The following is a 15,605-nucleotide window of genomic DNA, read 5'->3' as shown; positions in this document are numbered from 1 at the left end:
ATAAGGCTGACCAGTGAGGTTATATCCATCCCTCCCTAGTGGAAGGATAATCAAGCTTGTGAAACATTAAATAGTATTAACACCAAAATCAGAGTGAGAAACAGCTGACTTTAGTCAATATGTGTGATACAAATAAAAAAGTTATTCTGAAGGTATCTGCTGATCAGTCAAAGCTTTTGGAACTGGCCTTATTATCTGCCTTACTGGGAGGGGTCTGATAGAGCCTGGAAGGAAAGACTTGCCAATGACTCATCCTAGGAATTGTTCCATTTGGTGTCGTAGTGGTTATCGTGGATCTTTACAAGAAAAGTGAAATATTACTCTCTGCTCTGATGTGGGAGGACTTGGATTTGAAGACATTCTGCTTTGATGAGCAATTAATATGCGTGTTTATAGGGTTATAGTGATTGTCCTGAATGAACAAATCTGTGACTGCACTTCACCAATCTGAATTGCCAAACATCCTATGTGCTTGTATACAAGTTTGAAACATTGCTATTGCAGCTATAGAAAAGATAATAAAAATGAAGATATTCAATGTAATTGAGGTAATTAGTTGTGCTTTTGTTATGTAATAGCATTATAAAGCAGGGTGGTTCCAGTGGCTCTGCTGAAATACAATATACTTTCCTCTGTAAGCAGGGAATCCAAGGCAGACTTGAGGAGGCTGAAAGATGGGAGTGGTGTCAGCTTATAAAATTAAAGATTTTTTCTTTAATTGGCCCGAAAATCTCCATTACTGGCTTCTGTAGATTAGTCACAACCACTGAGATTAGACCTTAGGGTGAATGGAAGGATTTTCCTGGGAAGGAGGGTTGTCAAGGAGCCATGATCTGTCTGTCTTACAAAGGACCTGATCTTCAGCAGCTGATTTCCAGAAAACATGTAAAATACCTTTACGCATTTGTTTTAGAGGAAATGCTTATTCTCCCAGTAGTTTGTTAAATGATTGTGCCAAGCAAGCAAAAATGAAGAGCGTTACCAAACCTCTCTCATGAAAAAGCTGTGCCAGAGGAATGTAGTGCAGCCAATCCTTTGGGTCTCCATGTGGATGCTGCCTGTCTGGGGGTACCCCAGTCTTGCCCCTAGGAAACTGCTACTCTCTTGCACATAGCCAGCTTGGCTAGGGAGGAGGAATAGTATCTATTTATTCAAAAAAAGAAAACAAAACAGAGAATCTGCTTGAAGCTCCATGTGAAGTTGTATCTTTGTGATCTGCGTGTTGGCATGTTAATGATAGAATCTTGGAATGGTTTGGGATGAAAGGGACCCTAAAGATCATCTCATTCCAACCCCCACCATGAGCAGAGACACTTTCCACTGGACCAGGTTGCTCAGAGCCGTATTCAACCTGGCCTTGAACACCTCCAGGTATGGGAAGTCCAGTTTATGCTGGATCCAGTAACGCTGTTCACTTTATCAGAAAATTCTGCAATAGGGTTTGCTGAGTGACTTTAGGTACCAGCTTGGATTTAGAGACTAACCTTGCCTAGCCTCCTAGACAGCAGATAGTCCAGGTGTGGGTGTCCCTACCTTCCTGAGGAGCTTTATGCATCATCTTGGGCTGGGAGGAAGCATAAGAAAATTCCTGAATTAAGCATTTGAAGTTGGGTCATGCAAAGTCCACTGCCATCACCATTCACTTCTTCAGTCAAGCCATTTTTCACAAAATCTTCACATCTCCTCCTCACCAAGGGAGGGAAATTTACAATGCACTCACAAGGTCAATATGTACCTTAAAAATGAAAGATGTGAGTGCTGGAAGGGAAGCTAATTTTGAGACTCCCACCTTGGCCATTCCTCTTCCTCCTCACTGACAGACAGGGAGAGGAGATTGTGCCATGGCAGTAAGGAGATGAGTGGGCAGAGAGGGGCTGAGGCCACATGATATCCCACCCCAGAGTCCCCTGATGGCTGAGTGTATTGGTTTGAAAACAAACCAGTGGGAGATCACAAGTTGAGATTGAAATTAAAAATAAGTGAAATAATACAAGGAAAAGCACTGACAAAGTCAGATACAACCTGACACCCTGTTAGGGTGGTAGTAGCAGTCCAACTGAAGTAGTCCAGTTGAAGCGGTGATCCTGTGAAGGTCTGGTCTCCAGCTGAAGGTCCAGTGGTAGCTCTTGTCCTCTGGGAACCCAGTAGACAGGGCTCCCTCAGGCAGTTCCAAGGCCAGATTATATCCAGGTGGGAACACCTGGCTCCTCCTTCCTGGGCAGAGCATCCCACAATGGGATAAGTCCATGAGTCATGTGGTGGGTCCTTAGCAGGTGATAACAGCTACCGGCCCACAGCTGGTGGTAATAGAATACTTAAATACATCTATATTGCAACCTAGGACGCTGAGATAGCCATCCAGCTGAGGCAAGCAACAGAGTCACGTAAATTCTTCCCTAAAATGGTGTGGACCCCAAAGAGGATCTCTGTTAGTAGAACTCTATGAACAATTTTACCATTTTCTAAATTATTATTTTTTAATTATGTACTTTTAATTTCAGAGTGATTCCTCTAGGAAATCTTCCAAATCCAAGAGAGACAAAGAGAAACAGGCTTGTAAGAGCTGTAGTGAGAGCTTTAACTCCATCACGAAGAGGCGGCACCACTGTAAGCAGTGTGGAGCAGTAAGTATCCCAGCAGGCTCAGCTCTTGACTTTCTTCTGCCGAGACCATTGAAAACAATTTTTTATTTTTTCAGTGGAGGGACTAAAAGACATTCTGGTTCATAGCAAGTCATTGACAGGGCAGGTTTTTCCACTTGCTTTACTCTATGGGTATTGGGGGGGGAAAGAGCAAAACTGGTGCAAGGGTCCCAGTTTGTGCTGGTTTAAAGACAAATGCAGTGCCTCAGTGTATAGAAAGAAAGGTGGTGCTTTCCCTGGGGATGAGCGTGTATCTGAGGAGAGGGTTGTAGTTTGTTTGCAGAAGCAATGGCTTGAGACAGCCTCACTTCACCCAGACAGCAGCCCTTCTAAAATGAACAGCTGAACACACAGTGTTAAAGATGATATTAAGCTATCAGAGAGCATACAAAGGAGGGCAACAAAGATGGCGAAGTGAAGCCATATGAGGAGCAGCTGAGGGCACTTGGTCTCTTCAGCCTGGAGAAGAGGAGACTGAGGGGAGACTCACTGGGGTCAACAACTTCCTTGTGAAGGGAACAGGAGGGGTAGACTCCGCTCTCTTTCTGTGGTCTCTTTCCAGGGCCCAAGGGAATGGCCTGAAGTTGTGTCAGGGGAGGTTTAGGTTAGATATTAAAAAGCGGTTCTTCCCCCAGAGAGTGGTCAGGCACTGGAACAGGCTCCCCGGGGAAGTGGTCACAGCACCAAACCTGCTAGAGCTCCAGGAGCATTTTGACAAGGCTCTCAGGCACATGATATGACTCTTGGGGATATCCTGTCCAGGGCCAGGAGTTGGACTTCATGATCCGTGTGGGTCCCTTCCAACTCAGCATGTTCCGTGATTCGGCAATTCTTTCCCTAAAGAAAGGTTATGCAAAAGTGATTTCATCCTGCTTGAAAAACCAAAGAAAATCTCTCCCAGAGAGGCAAGGCCAGGTTACTGAAGGTCCTTAGCCACGTCCCCTAGTGCCATTCATCGACAGCTGAATTCCCCATTTTTTTTGCTGTAAATCATAACCACGGCCAAAATGAGATAGATTTCTGCAAGATTACTTGAAACTTCATTCAGTGTTCCTAATGTAATACAGAGTAATATTATTTAAATAACATAAGTCATTTGAAATGGAGATAAATTTTCAGCTGCAGAGAGATCTAAATGTATAGTTAAGATGTTTAAAGAAACCTCGGTCTCAGCAACTGAAATAAAATTGCTGTGGAGGAGGCATTTTTACTCTAGAGTTGGGATTTTCAACCTTCTGGGTTTGTATTTCTTAATAATTGCTTAAATAATGAAATACCTTTCTGGGGGTTTAAAATATCCCATTGCAAAGTTGGTGTTACTAAAAAAATGAAATAATGGCTTTCCCCCAGAGACAGAGAGATAACAATAATTACATCATTAATAATTTATTGTTAAAACATTTTTTTGTTGTGCAGTGCCTTGTGGTGTGGCAATAGCGTTTGAATTGAAGAAGTTAATTTGTCTCAAGGAAAGACTATCATATTGCTAAAAATGCTGTCTTGCTTTTGTTTGGGTAACACTTCCTGAATTAAGGCAGTTCTCTTCATGTAGCAATTAATGCCTTACAGTGGACCATGTAACAACATGTATGTATGGTGCTGGTTTGTGGTTATTGTTGTACAGAAATTCAGAATGGATGTCCATCAGGCTTACACCCTGGGGACAGTTTCTCTCCCTGGAGCTGCTGTGATAGAAACAAATTTTTAGCATGAAAGCAGGTTCTGGAGCTGCAGATTCAGCATCCTTTCCAAGCACTGGTTCCTTGGGCCCGGTGTTCCACTGCATGCTCTTGGCAACTGAGGCAGACAAATAATGTTCTGAAAATAGTTGGTGTTTTCTGGATTCCTCAGTTCTCCAGGATGTCCTTGATTGGTGAGGAATGTCAACCACTTTCACTCTGAAAATTGGTCCTTCCTAGACCATTAAGCACTTGGTCAACTTAAACTCTTTTTGACTTATAAAAGCATATAACAAAAGACAAGAAAAGGAAACTTGCATGATGTTAGTCATACAGTATTTCCCCAAAGACATATGTTTTCTCAAATTTGTTGCATTGGTGTATTGCATGGGATCACAAACACATTAATTATTAATGGAGGTAAATATAGTGAATATTATATTGGTCTCTCTATCTTATGTTTACATTAGTTTTCATAGAATTTTACTTTAAGAACAACCATTCTGCAAGACAATTTCTTTGTTAAAGGGTTATGTTTTAAACATGGCTAATTAAATACCATCTTTCTGTTACAGGTGATCTGTGCAAAATGCTCCGAGTTTAAGCCACTTGGAGATAACAGCCGCCATAATCGAGTGTGTAAAGAGTGTTTCCTGCAGCTTCCAGCAAGCCCATGCAGCCCTGGGGTGGAAGCAGTTGGAGAACAGAAGAAAAGAATAGCTGCAGAGGTACAGTCTTTGGCTAAGAAACTTTGTGAGGCTCTCTCCTTTTTAAGTGTATTTATTAAAAACTAATCAAATTGGTTTTCTTTTCTACCCCACCATGATATTTAATCCTCTGACCTATAACTTGCATTGAACATGCCTGCAGCGTGGATGCTATTTGTAGATGGTAAGCGTTCATCATAGGATGCTGATCACATAGGGATGCACACTGGCTTGGCAGCTAAGCTTCAGCTTCCAAAGTTACAAAAAGGAGGGAAAGCCTCTGTCTTCTTTTTATTTATGATGGATTTCCAATCTTGAGCTGTGCACAATAACTACTCAAAGAAAAATATCTGTTTTTTCACTTTTAATTCCGTGTAGTAGATACTTTGGCACTCCTTATTTTACATCCTGTCAAAATACTATTGAAATTAATTTGTTTCTTAATTTGATTGGTTGGAGGCTGGGACAGACTTCCCAAGGAAGTGGTCACAGCACCAAGCCTGACAGAGTTCAAGAAGCATTTGGACAACATTCTCGGGCACTCTTGGTGTGACTCTTGAGGATGTCCTCTGCAGGGCTAAATGTTGGACTTGATGATCCTTGTGGGGCTCTTCCAACTCGGCCTATTCCGCAATCCTGTGATTGTGCAATGGCATCCGTCTGTAAGACTGATGATTCACTGGAATTTTCTCCACTCTGCTATAATGCAGGCACTTTTCTCCAAAACTTGACATCTACAAGCTATACCATGTGAACTACTCCTTCACCATTGCCACAGCTATCACCAAGCTTTACACCCTGAGAGCAGCACATCCTACCCTTATTTTTTGCAAGAATATGAAACATGTTGGCAAACTGATTTTTTTTTTCTTCATCCACACAACTGGAACTTTTATTTAACTAATTGGTTTTTAGATCATGGGCAGAACTGTGAGTATCATTACAAGCCATGCTTTTCGTGGGCCACCTTGAAGAAACGAGGTTTATTTATTTCACCTGTGAAACACAGCCAGAAGTGACTAGGTATGTTAAAGAGGACATTCATCTTAATTGAAAGCGGACCCACAGGGACATCAGATTCTTGAAAGAGGCACTGACACACTGCAAACTTAACTTCATTGCCAATTATCCTTCCCCCATAGTCTGACCTTCACCATTCTGCTCTGAGTACCTCATGTAAAATGGGGGAATAGATGCATCGTATACTAAGAACCACCATATCTTGAAAAACGTCTTTCTGGAAGCCACCCCTCGGAGCCATTAGGCTTCCTCCCAGCCTTGTCATACCACTCGTCACACCAAACTATGTGAAAACAAGATGGGCTCTAAGCAAGAAACATAAACGTGCAAGTGCAGACCCAGAACTCCTGTAGTAATCTCCCTCAAACAGGGAAGTTTAAGCTGGATATCAGGAAAAGATTCTTCCCCTAGAAGGTGATCAAGCACTGAATAGGCTCTCCAGGGAATTGGGCGTGGCTCCAAGGCTGCCAGAGGTCAAGGAGTTTGGACAACGCTCTCAGGCACAGGTGGGACTGTTTGGATGTCTGTGCAAGGCCAGGAGTTGGACTCAATGATTCTTGTGGTTCCCTTCCAACTCAGGAGATTCTGTGTTCTGTGATTCTTAGACCCTGCCCTGCTCTGCTTCACAGCATGTTGTATTTTCTTCCAGGCTACTAATGTACCTGAGCAGGCAAACTTACGCTGGCATGGTGTCCCAGAGTGAACTGGGACAAAGTGGCAGCTTTGTCAGGTTTGTACTCAAACACATCCAAGATCTCAGCAATAGAATGGGGTAAAGCTACAGGTCCACATTGCCCTGTCCTAAGTTGCCAGGTCTGCAGAGCACAGAGAAAGTTCTGGATCCAGAACCTGATCCCATCAAAACCTTCAGATATGGTATCAGATGTTTCCCTCTGTGGCAGGGGGTTGGACTGACACGGTCTTTACAGTCCCTTCTGACCCAAACCATTCTGTGATTCTGTGATATATGCTCTAGCTGCGCCTACAGATGATGAGTTCTCCATGGATGTCAACAGAGTCTGTGGTATCTTATGACAAACTTCACAGCATTTTTTCAGTAGGAAAAGTTTCAAATGAAAACCTGAACCTATACAGGGAACAGAGAGCACTGTTAATCTGAAAAGTCAGTGAAATGTGACCCATGGCTTTACTTCAGAAAGCAGATTACAGCCAAAAGCTGGAAAAACCCAAGGAAAAGTGCAATTTTCCCCTCTTTTGCTCAGGCATCTAGTGTTTTTGTTAAATCTCAAAGGATGAGGTAAAATGCAAGAAAGCCAGTGCATAGAAAGAAAATATCAGAGTCAGGCTTCTTCTTTCCCTTCTATTTATGTGAAACTTTCTTAATAAGCTTAGTAGCAGCTGAGGAGATTGCCACTCTATAAATGTTACTAGCAGCTGCCAGAAATCTTCAGAAGGCTTCTGTGCAAATCGTAATGTGAACAGGAATTTTGATTTTCTTTGCTTTCTATCAGAACACAACCATTTCTTGCAATCTTTTTTTGCATTCTGATTTGGCTCCATCCATGCACAAGAGGATCTGTTAATACACCGTTTGCATTAATTTGAAGTAATCTCCCAGCCTAATTTGCTAAGCAAGAAATGAGCTGCATCATCTTAATTACCATTCTCAATTTACTGTGTGGAAGTTGAATTTAACTTCATGTCCACTGGGAATGGTGGTTCAGCCTCTGCCTCTGTTACATGGAATTACGCTATTTCTTAATTGTATATAATAATTGCTTTTTATTTGGTTATGGCCTATCCAACATTTGCCCTCCAGTGTTATTTGACTCTGCACCACTTGAGTATTTTATATTTAATTCTAACTATTATACACGCTTAAACATAAATGGAAACAGCTCTGTTTTCTTTCTTTTCACCTTCATCCAGAAACAAAGCATCTTTGCAGCTGAAAACAGCCTCTTCAGCAGCTACCTCCAGTTTCTTGAAAAAGGGAAGACTTGGTACAAAATGTGGGTGACCATCCCCAAGAGTGAACCTCTTGTTCTGTACCTGCAAGGAAACAGCCAGGTAAGATGGCATTCACAAGGGTTACCACACAGGAAAAAGAAAAAAGCATAAGTTTAAATATGTCAAGCTGAGAAATGGGTCAAGGGATTTGGCTTGGTTTCAACAAAACTGAATTTTCTATTCTGGATATAGCACAAAGCCTTAGCGATTTCAGATTACCTTGTTACCTATAGTCACTGCTGATACAGTTTTGAGCTTATGTTAAAGCTCGTTGCTTTTCCAGTCAAATTTTTAGAAAAGAAAAGGACAAAACAAGGATAATTCGGTTGTGCTTTGGCTGTTTTAGATGTTTCAGACAGGTGTATTCAAAGGTTTTATTACTCTGTCATTAGGGAAAGCACTTTCATGTTAAATACATAGAACTGCAAAGGAAGCTGGATATTGGGATTTCTTGTTCAAGGGTTTTTTTTTAAACCTAGTTCTGGGTTGATGAGGTAGAGGAATTTGTGAAAATGCAGATGTTCTTCAGCCTGATAAATGGTAAAACTCTCTGTCATAGCATCGTCGGGTTTTATCTTTATTTGAAACAGCTACATTGATAAGATTTTTTTGTCTCTAAATGTGCTGTTGAAACTAACTAGCATTTGCATGTGATGGAAGTCAATGGAAACATCTATATCCAAAATAGCAATATCAGTCATGCTTCCTTAGCATTGAAGAACAACAATGCTGAAATAAGATTCCCCATACCCAGTTTTGTATTTGGCATTTGACACATTTATACACAGCTTTGTTTTTTCTCCTGTGTGGCATGGAAGAAGGAATGGGTCTGAATTCAGCCTGCTGTAGTTGTAGTGAAAAGAAGGTTTTCTTTTTATTAGCATCTGTTTGTGGCTAGGAACAATTGAGAAAATCTATTTCCCTCATGATTTTATAAAGCATTTCAGAATAAAACTCACCTTGTAGCTGATGTGCAACAAGTACTACACGTTGTCTCTAGAGCCATGTTCATTTCGCTGCTTGTCAGCAGGAGCACCTCTGGCTTTAAACAAGTTTGTATAGTGTTTTAAACATGGTGCTCTGTGGCTAGCACAGACCTTTCCCATGGGAACTTTTTCTCTCTTCTTCCTGTGTTTTATAAACAAAGATAAAATTTGGATGTTATTAAAAACAGCTTCTCGGAGGTGGACAGTTCAGGCCTGGCCAATCAGGTCTAGGGGGAGGCTTTGAACTGACCAATCCGGGTGACCTTTGCAAAGTCTATATAAGATGCAATTAAATAATAAAATGTTCTTCTGTATGCCACCTTTTGAACCTGGGTCTTCTTACTCTGCTAGCAGCTCAACAGCGACAGTGCTCAAAGAGGCTGAAAGCTTGAATTTGGAGCTTCAGCCTGCTTGGCTGCATCTATGGTTCTAGCCCCACATTGGATAAGTTTCCAATTCATCCTGCTGGCAGCAAGTTGCCTGGCTTCCCTCCTAGTCAGAGGGAGATATGTGGCTGAAATTACACATTGAAAAAGCAAACCGCTTCAGACAAGGCACTAAAACTAAGGCAACAAACCCAGTCCTTGGCTCTCTCTGGAGTCAGGGTGTGGGGAAAGGAACAATGCTTTCAAAAGCCAAGCAGAGAGAACAGCCCCACCTGTGGAACTTTTCAACTGATGTGCAGCTGTGCCTCATCCAAGGGCCAGTGCAAACCCTTTACCCACACATACCAAGCCAGATTGTCGCACACTTGGACAAAGAGAGTGGGAATAGAGGGAGAGATGTTCAAATTCTTTGGCCTTCCTCACACAGAAACAACTTGTGTCATCTAAGAGGTGGCAGGGGTGAGAAGTTGAGAGGAAGCAACACCCCTTACACAGTATGATTTAGAATTTCTCCTACTGCCCAACCAGTTGCTGTAGTACAGCACAAATAATAATCCGTGGACATAAATCACCTGCATTCATTGCAAACTGAACAATGCTCGATTCTGCAGGCCCCACCTGACACTCATGCAAAGCCATAGATGGAAGCTGGAAGAGCTTCTCTGCTTCACTTGCTGTGTACTTTGTCCATGTCCTGCCAAATTTGATCTTGAGCCTCTGCTGATACTATTAGTAAGATTCTATTTTTTAGGGGAAAAGGGTGCCTTCAACACTGATTGTCAATTTTATGACAGTTAAGTTTAGTGGTTAGTATCCTCAACTATTCCAGGTGTAAGATAAATCACCCAATAAACTGTCAAGAAAGCAACAGGACAAAGTTATCTATCTTACATTCCAAAACCAGGATTTACTGTCAGGAATGAGACTATAAACAACAAAAGTGAATCCTTTCTTCAAAGGCTGCCATTCCCATTTGTACACTTCAATTTGCATCCAGCTGCAGGAAAAACTTACGAAGCAAGTCCTTGATATTAATGTTCCTTGATATTAATCCAAAATTCTTGTTAGTTCTGGTTTACATAGGATACTCTAGACTTCTGAGGAAAATCTCTTCCAGAGCTTCATTACTGGTGTCTGAATGTCTGGAATCAGTTGAGAGCCACACATGCGCTTAAATATTATTTTCCCAGGCATAGTTCTGTTTTGAACAACCACCTCAATGGATCTCACAGACATTTTTAGACCTGCAAAGAAGCATTTCAGTGCCTAAGATGCATCTTTTGGGAATAATATTGCCAAAAATAGTATTAAAGATCTTGAAACAGCATGACTGTAGAAGTTTGAAAGTTGGGGGATTATTGTTAAGAAGAACAGAAAGACTAGCTGCCTCTTGGGAAGGAGTAAACCAAGCTGAATCTGGAGCTTTGAACACATTGAGAGCTTCTTCCTCTGCACCTCTGGCCCTCATGCCCAAGAAGGGATGCTAGTGCAGGTAGAAACGACTCACAGATTTAAAACAGCAAGAACACTGCTCTTTTGCTTTAGATCCTTGTTCCTGGAAAATGAATTAATAGCCTGAGTGTTTGCAGTTCAAGTCTTGCGTAAGGCTTTATTCATGAGGATAAATTCCCAGCTTGTTTGGGTTTGAGAATCATACCAATTTGATTTGTCTTCAAATGGAGATAGAATTTGTACAGCTGTTTGTCAGGTTTATCTTGGTGAAATTATAAGAGTTTGCTTATAAGCAAAGACTACTTCAAGTGTAAGGACCAGCAGTTCCAAGAAAAATTAGTGTTGTTTTTCAAGTGCCTCACCTGGAGCTTCTGACCCCATTGGACTTGTAAAATGCACAGCTACCTGCAAAGCTCTGACATGAACTTACCTGAGTGAGATGTGCAAAGTTAAGGCTTCCAGGCTAACTAGAAAAGTAATGGATTTTGGAGAAATATGAAGGGTAAAACTAGTATAGTTAGAGCTAATATATATATTTATATATCAGATTAAGCTTGATCCAAGAGAAAATTTTGCTTTATAAAGAAGAAAAATCTCCAATTCATCATGTAAGTGTGATTTACTTTTGGAAAATAAGGGAGTAGGTGAGTTTGAAATTGAGCTCAGGGTTCTTGAGAAGGTTTTCCTTTTCAAATAACCTATTTGTATTGTGCTGCTGAGAGTCAGGATGAGTGCACAGTGCTTATGATTGCTGACAATATTACACATCCACTAGGTTTTTATCTATGACTCACTATCAGAAGAAAATTACTGTAATCAGCCCTAAAGTGAAGCTCTTTCAGGACTGGGTATTTTGGTTTGATGAAATAGCAGTATCATGCAGTCCTACTATGTTGCACGCAGAAATATTTTTGTAAAAATACAGTCCAACCAGCCAAATCCAGTAGGCTCTTAGAACTAGAGCTTTGTTGGGCTTCAGGTGGAAGGGAGGGGCTCAGTGGCAAAGGACATCCAGAGATGCTGCTGGTCCCGAAGAGAAGTCTGGATTGGGGGTGGAATATTCTTCAGGGCCGAGTGCTTCACCTTTACCTGTCACTAGTGTGGCTTTTCAGAGGTAATGTAAATCCCTTCCTTTTGGATCAGGCAGGTACAGATAAAGTGCCAAAGGCAGCATATTAAGAAAACGGAGGGTGCAAGACCAAAAGCATACTGCTTAATTTGCCTGTGTCTGCACATGTTGGGTAGGTGCAACATGTACAACTGAAACATCAATTTGCTCTTACGGTGCACTTTGTGGCTACAAACAACATCATTTGTCATTGTCTTGGGCAATCTACAATTTTCCATGTGATAAGTCTGAATGTCTACTCTTCCAAGACCAGTGAAACAGGCATGGTTGAGTTTGCATGTGCTCTTGTGCATTTGTGTTCATCAGTCCCATATTTGCTTGCTTGAGCGGTGCCACGTGTGCAGGAGTTGCTCTGTACATGCCAGTTCTTCTGCATGGGCAAGACCTTCCCGTTTATAGGGATGTGGCTGTGGTGTCAGGGAACAGAAACAGTGCTGCATTAAGGACAATTAGTTACACTCACATGGGAACTGAATTCTTTAGTGTTTGGCCTAAAGTTGCCTTAAATCTTGTTGAATAGTGCTTGGTCTTCAAGCAGTTGGACTCTGGCATTTTTGCATGACAATAACAAGCAATAGATGAATAAATCAAGAAGCCTGTATTGATTTAATAAGCTATGACACATTTTTGACTGTGTATTTCTTGCCCATTTAGAATGTGTTTGCATTAATGTGAGCAGTTTTGATACTTGAATTACTTTAGATGAAGTGTTAGAAAAGTAGGCATCTTTTTGAGCATTGTTCTCAGAGTTTTAGTCCTGTTCCAGATTTACCAAGTGATCTGCATTTGATGTGGGCTGACAGAAGAATGACTTTGCCACTTCTCTGCGGGATGCTTTGTTAACTTTAGTATGGGGCTGCAACACAAGTAGCTGCTAGAGAAAGTGACAGCTTTGTACGGATGCTTGATGCCTGTGTAATTCAGACTTCAATTTGGGGACTCATCTTTAGAAACACTTTACTGGGAGCAGTTGAAGAGGTTGCTTGGCCATGGCACACCCTGCCTTGCATATCTTTCCTGAGAGCTTAGGATAGGAGTTGGTTGATATCCAAGATGTGACTGTTAGAGAGCTGTATCACTCCTTAGATCGGTGAGTCCATCTGGCCTTTAAAGGATGGTCAAGAATTTGAGCATTGGCTTCCTTGACAACTCTCAAAGGCGTCATAAGTGACTGAAAATCAAAAACTCCCTTTTATTTCAAAGACTTTTCCCTTGCCCTTTAGTTGTCTTGGTGTCTCTCAGGGTCCAGCTTTGCTTATTTGCTTATTCCTTTTAACCAATCCTGCAAAATATCCCATGATGTTCAAAAGGGACAACACCAAACTCTCCTCAGCTGGATCCCATTGCCTGTACCTAATGCAAAGGGAATTTTATAAAAGACACATGCATAAGTTACGTGAAATTATATGAAAATCCCTGGCCGTATTTACTGTGAAAGAAAATCAGTGAAATAAGAATAAAGCACCAGTAAATCATTGCTTTTTGTTGGTTTAAGTTGAGCAGTCGATACTGCCTCTTCCCTGCTTTCTACGCTGCAGTGCTAAACAAGGAGCCAAATGCACGTGTACCTGGGACTGCATCCATGTGCTTCCTGCAGTGTGTGCCTGCTGGTTCCATGCAGTATACCACTGTTCCTCCCATTTCAAATAGCATTTGTTCCTGAATTTTTACATTTGTTCTCTCTCCTTTAGGATGGACGAAACCCACGTCCTATCCCTCTGCCTGGCTATGAAGTCAGTTTACCAGGTTCTGGTGAGAAGTTTGAAGTGAAGCATGTTTTTAAGCTTTGCCAGTCCCATCAAACTCTCTATTTCAGTGCAGAAGATGAAGAGCTGCAGATGAAATGGATGGAAATTCTCACTAAAGCTGCCAAAGGGGAGACTGAGGATACAGCTGAAGGTCTCAGCAACCCATAGTGCAAGTTTCATTTAGTTTCTTTCCTACATGCTATAAACCATCACTTGAATTTGGTATTCATGGCACTTTGGAATCTGTATGGCTTTATATTTTCATGTGTCTGCATAGGAAATTCAGTGATTTCTCATATTTTATTGTACATTTTTCACGTACAGTAGTTACCTGCCATATATTATGTTAAAGGAAAAAGTAGTTATAGTTGGTGGTGGTGTCAGTGCTGGTTTTAAAACAAAAGACATGGAGCAAAGCATTAATTTGAAAAAATGTAGTGGAAAACCATCAGTCTTTTGTTTTCCTAAATGTATATTTTCCAGTCCTTTTGATTGCTCTTGAGTGCAGGATGTGTATAGTCTGTGATTAGTTCTATAAATGCTGCCTTTTAAGTTAAGTGTTGTAAAGGCTTGTGCTGGCCACTGACATTCCATTCTCTGCCTCTCCCTCCTGGTAAGGTCTTTGTGACGTGTGAGCAATGTACTGAGTATTTTCCTGTTGCTAAAACTATGTCTCTGCTATTTTGAGATGACCTGTTCACATGACAAATACTGTAGAAGGGACTTATAAAAATTACTGCAAATGGTGCAGAACAGAACATTAATAAGCCTCATTGATTTTAAGCATTTATTATATTGATTGTTTTCTTTTGGAACCAATACCTTCCTTCCTTCTATTGGAACCCGTGTTGATATAAGTGAACAAACATTTGATACTGCAAACTGGGTTATGATCAATAAACAAGAACATTTTTAGTACACACCATACAAAAAGGTGACTTTTTTGTTGTATTGGCTAATTTAAGTGGCCTAGATTTTATTTATATAATTTGTAAATAATGTTTCATAAGTATTTTAAGATTTTTTAAAAGACCTCAGCTAATTAACAGGATTTAGTGCATAGTATAAGAGATATTTGTATGAACTGAATTTGTAATTTAATTTTCCTGTTCACCTGTTTTTGTCTTATTTTCAAACATAAATGCGTACCTATTTAAATAAAAATTCCTGCAGTTAACTCCTGAGCCAGATTTCCAAGGCACAGCAAAGTTTAGGTCAACTTTTGATTCAGGTTAAAAAAAAATACAAGAAGTCCAAAACAAACAAACAAACAACAACAACAAAAAAAAGGCATGTCTGTTCCTAGTGGTAGTAAGTATGTAGTATCAACCAAAATGAAATAAAATCTGTCACAGTATTGTATTTTTAAATGGTTTGGTTTAACTTTTCTCTTCAGCCTTCTACATTTTCTGATGTTGGTAGAGAGGAAGAAATGCTCCATACAGCCGGAGTTTGTTAGGATTGTTGAAAATTAGTGATCTGTTTCAGTGAGTATTTTTTGGACCTACAGAAAAGGACTTATCCTTGTTTGGGGTTTGGTATATTTTTTACATTGATGTAATAAATCCTGTCTCTGAAGTCCATGATGATAAAAAATTAGAAGCCATGTATTTGATTATCTACTGGGAAATTTTCAGGAGACTTCAGTCTTTCCTCTCCTCCTTACCTACCCTCTCCCAACAGTCAACACAGAAAAGATTTCTTGAAGAGTAGCTTTTACCATGAAAAGGAATTCTTTCCAGCGTGAGTTATTTCTTCTCCCTAGCTTACTTGAAAATATAATTATGTAGAGTGCTTCCTGAAAATTTATTCATTTAGTAACATTTCTATTTTGGAGGTGGGGTTTTTGTTTGTGGGTTTTGGTTGGTTGATTTTGGTTTATTTT

General features: G+C 40.6%; 1 protein-coding gene across 5 annotated transcripts in view; it reads left to right on the top strand.

The window, feature by feature from the left end:
* The window catches only part of FGD3 (FYVE, RhoGEF and PH domain containing 3), a 120,381-nt gene extending 105,291 nt beyond the window's left edge, over positions 1–15,090 (top strand). For 3 of the 5 annotated variants that reach the window (XM_085073174.1, XM_085073178.1, XM_085073177.1), the window contains exons 16-19: positions 2,502–2,624; positions 4,897–5,049; positions 7,939–8,079; positions 13,664–15,090. In XM_085073174.1, the coding sequence (XP_084929300.1) occupies positions 2,502–2,624; positions 4,897–5,049; positions 7,939–8,079; positions 13,664–13,888 (642 nt within the window). In that variant the 3' untranslated portion in view covers positions 13,889–15,090. Of the gene's footprint in view, positions 1–2,501; positions 2,625–4,896; positions 5,050–7,938; positions 8,080–11,986; positions 12,085–13,663 lie in introns of all 5 variants that reach the window. The other 2 variants (XR_014854815.1, XM_085073175.1) reach the window with 2 other exon arrangements.
* The last annotated feature ends 515 nt before the right edge of the window (positions 15,091–15,605 follow it).

This window comes from Lichenostomus cassidix, chromosome 12 (assembly GCF_008360975.1).
Source record: "Lichenostomus cassidix isolate B80296 chromosome 12, HeHo_3.0, whole genome shotgun sequence".
Taxonomy (NCBI): domain Eukaryota; kingdom Metazoa; phylum Chordata; class Aves; order Passeriformes; family Meliphagidae; genus Lichenostomus; species Lichenostomus cassidix.
This window is presented reverse-complemented; position numbering and strand designations above follow the sequence as displayed.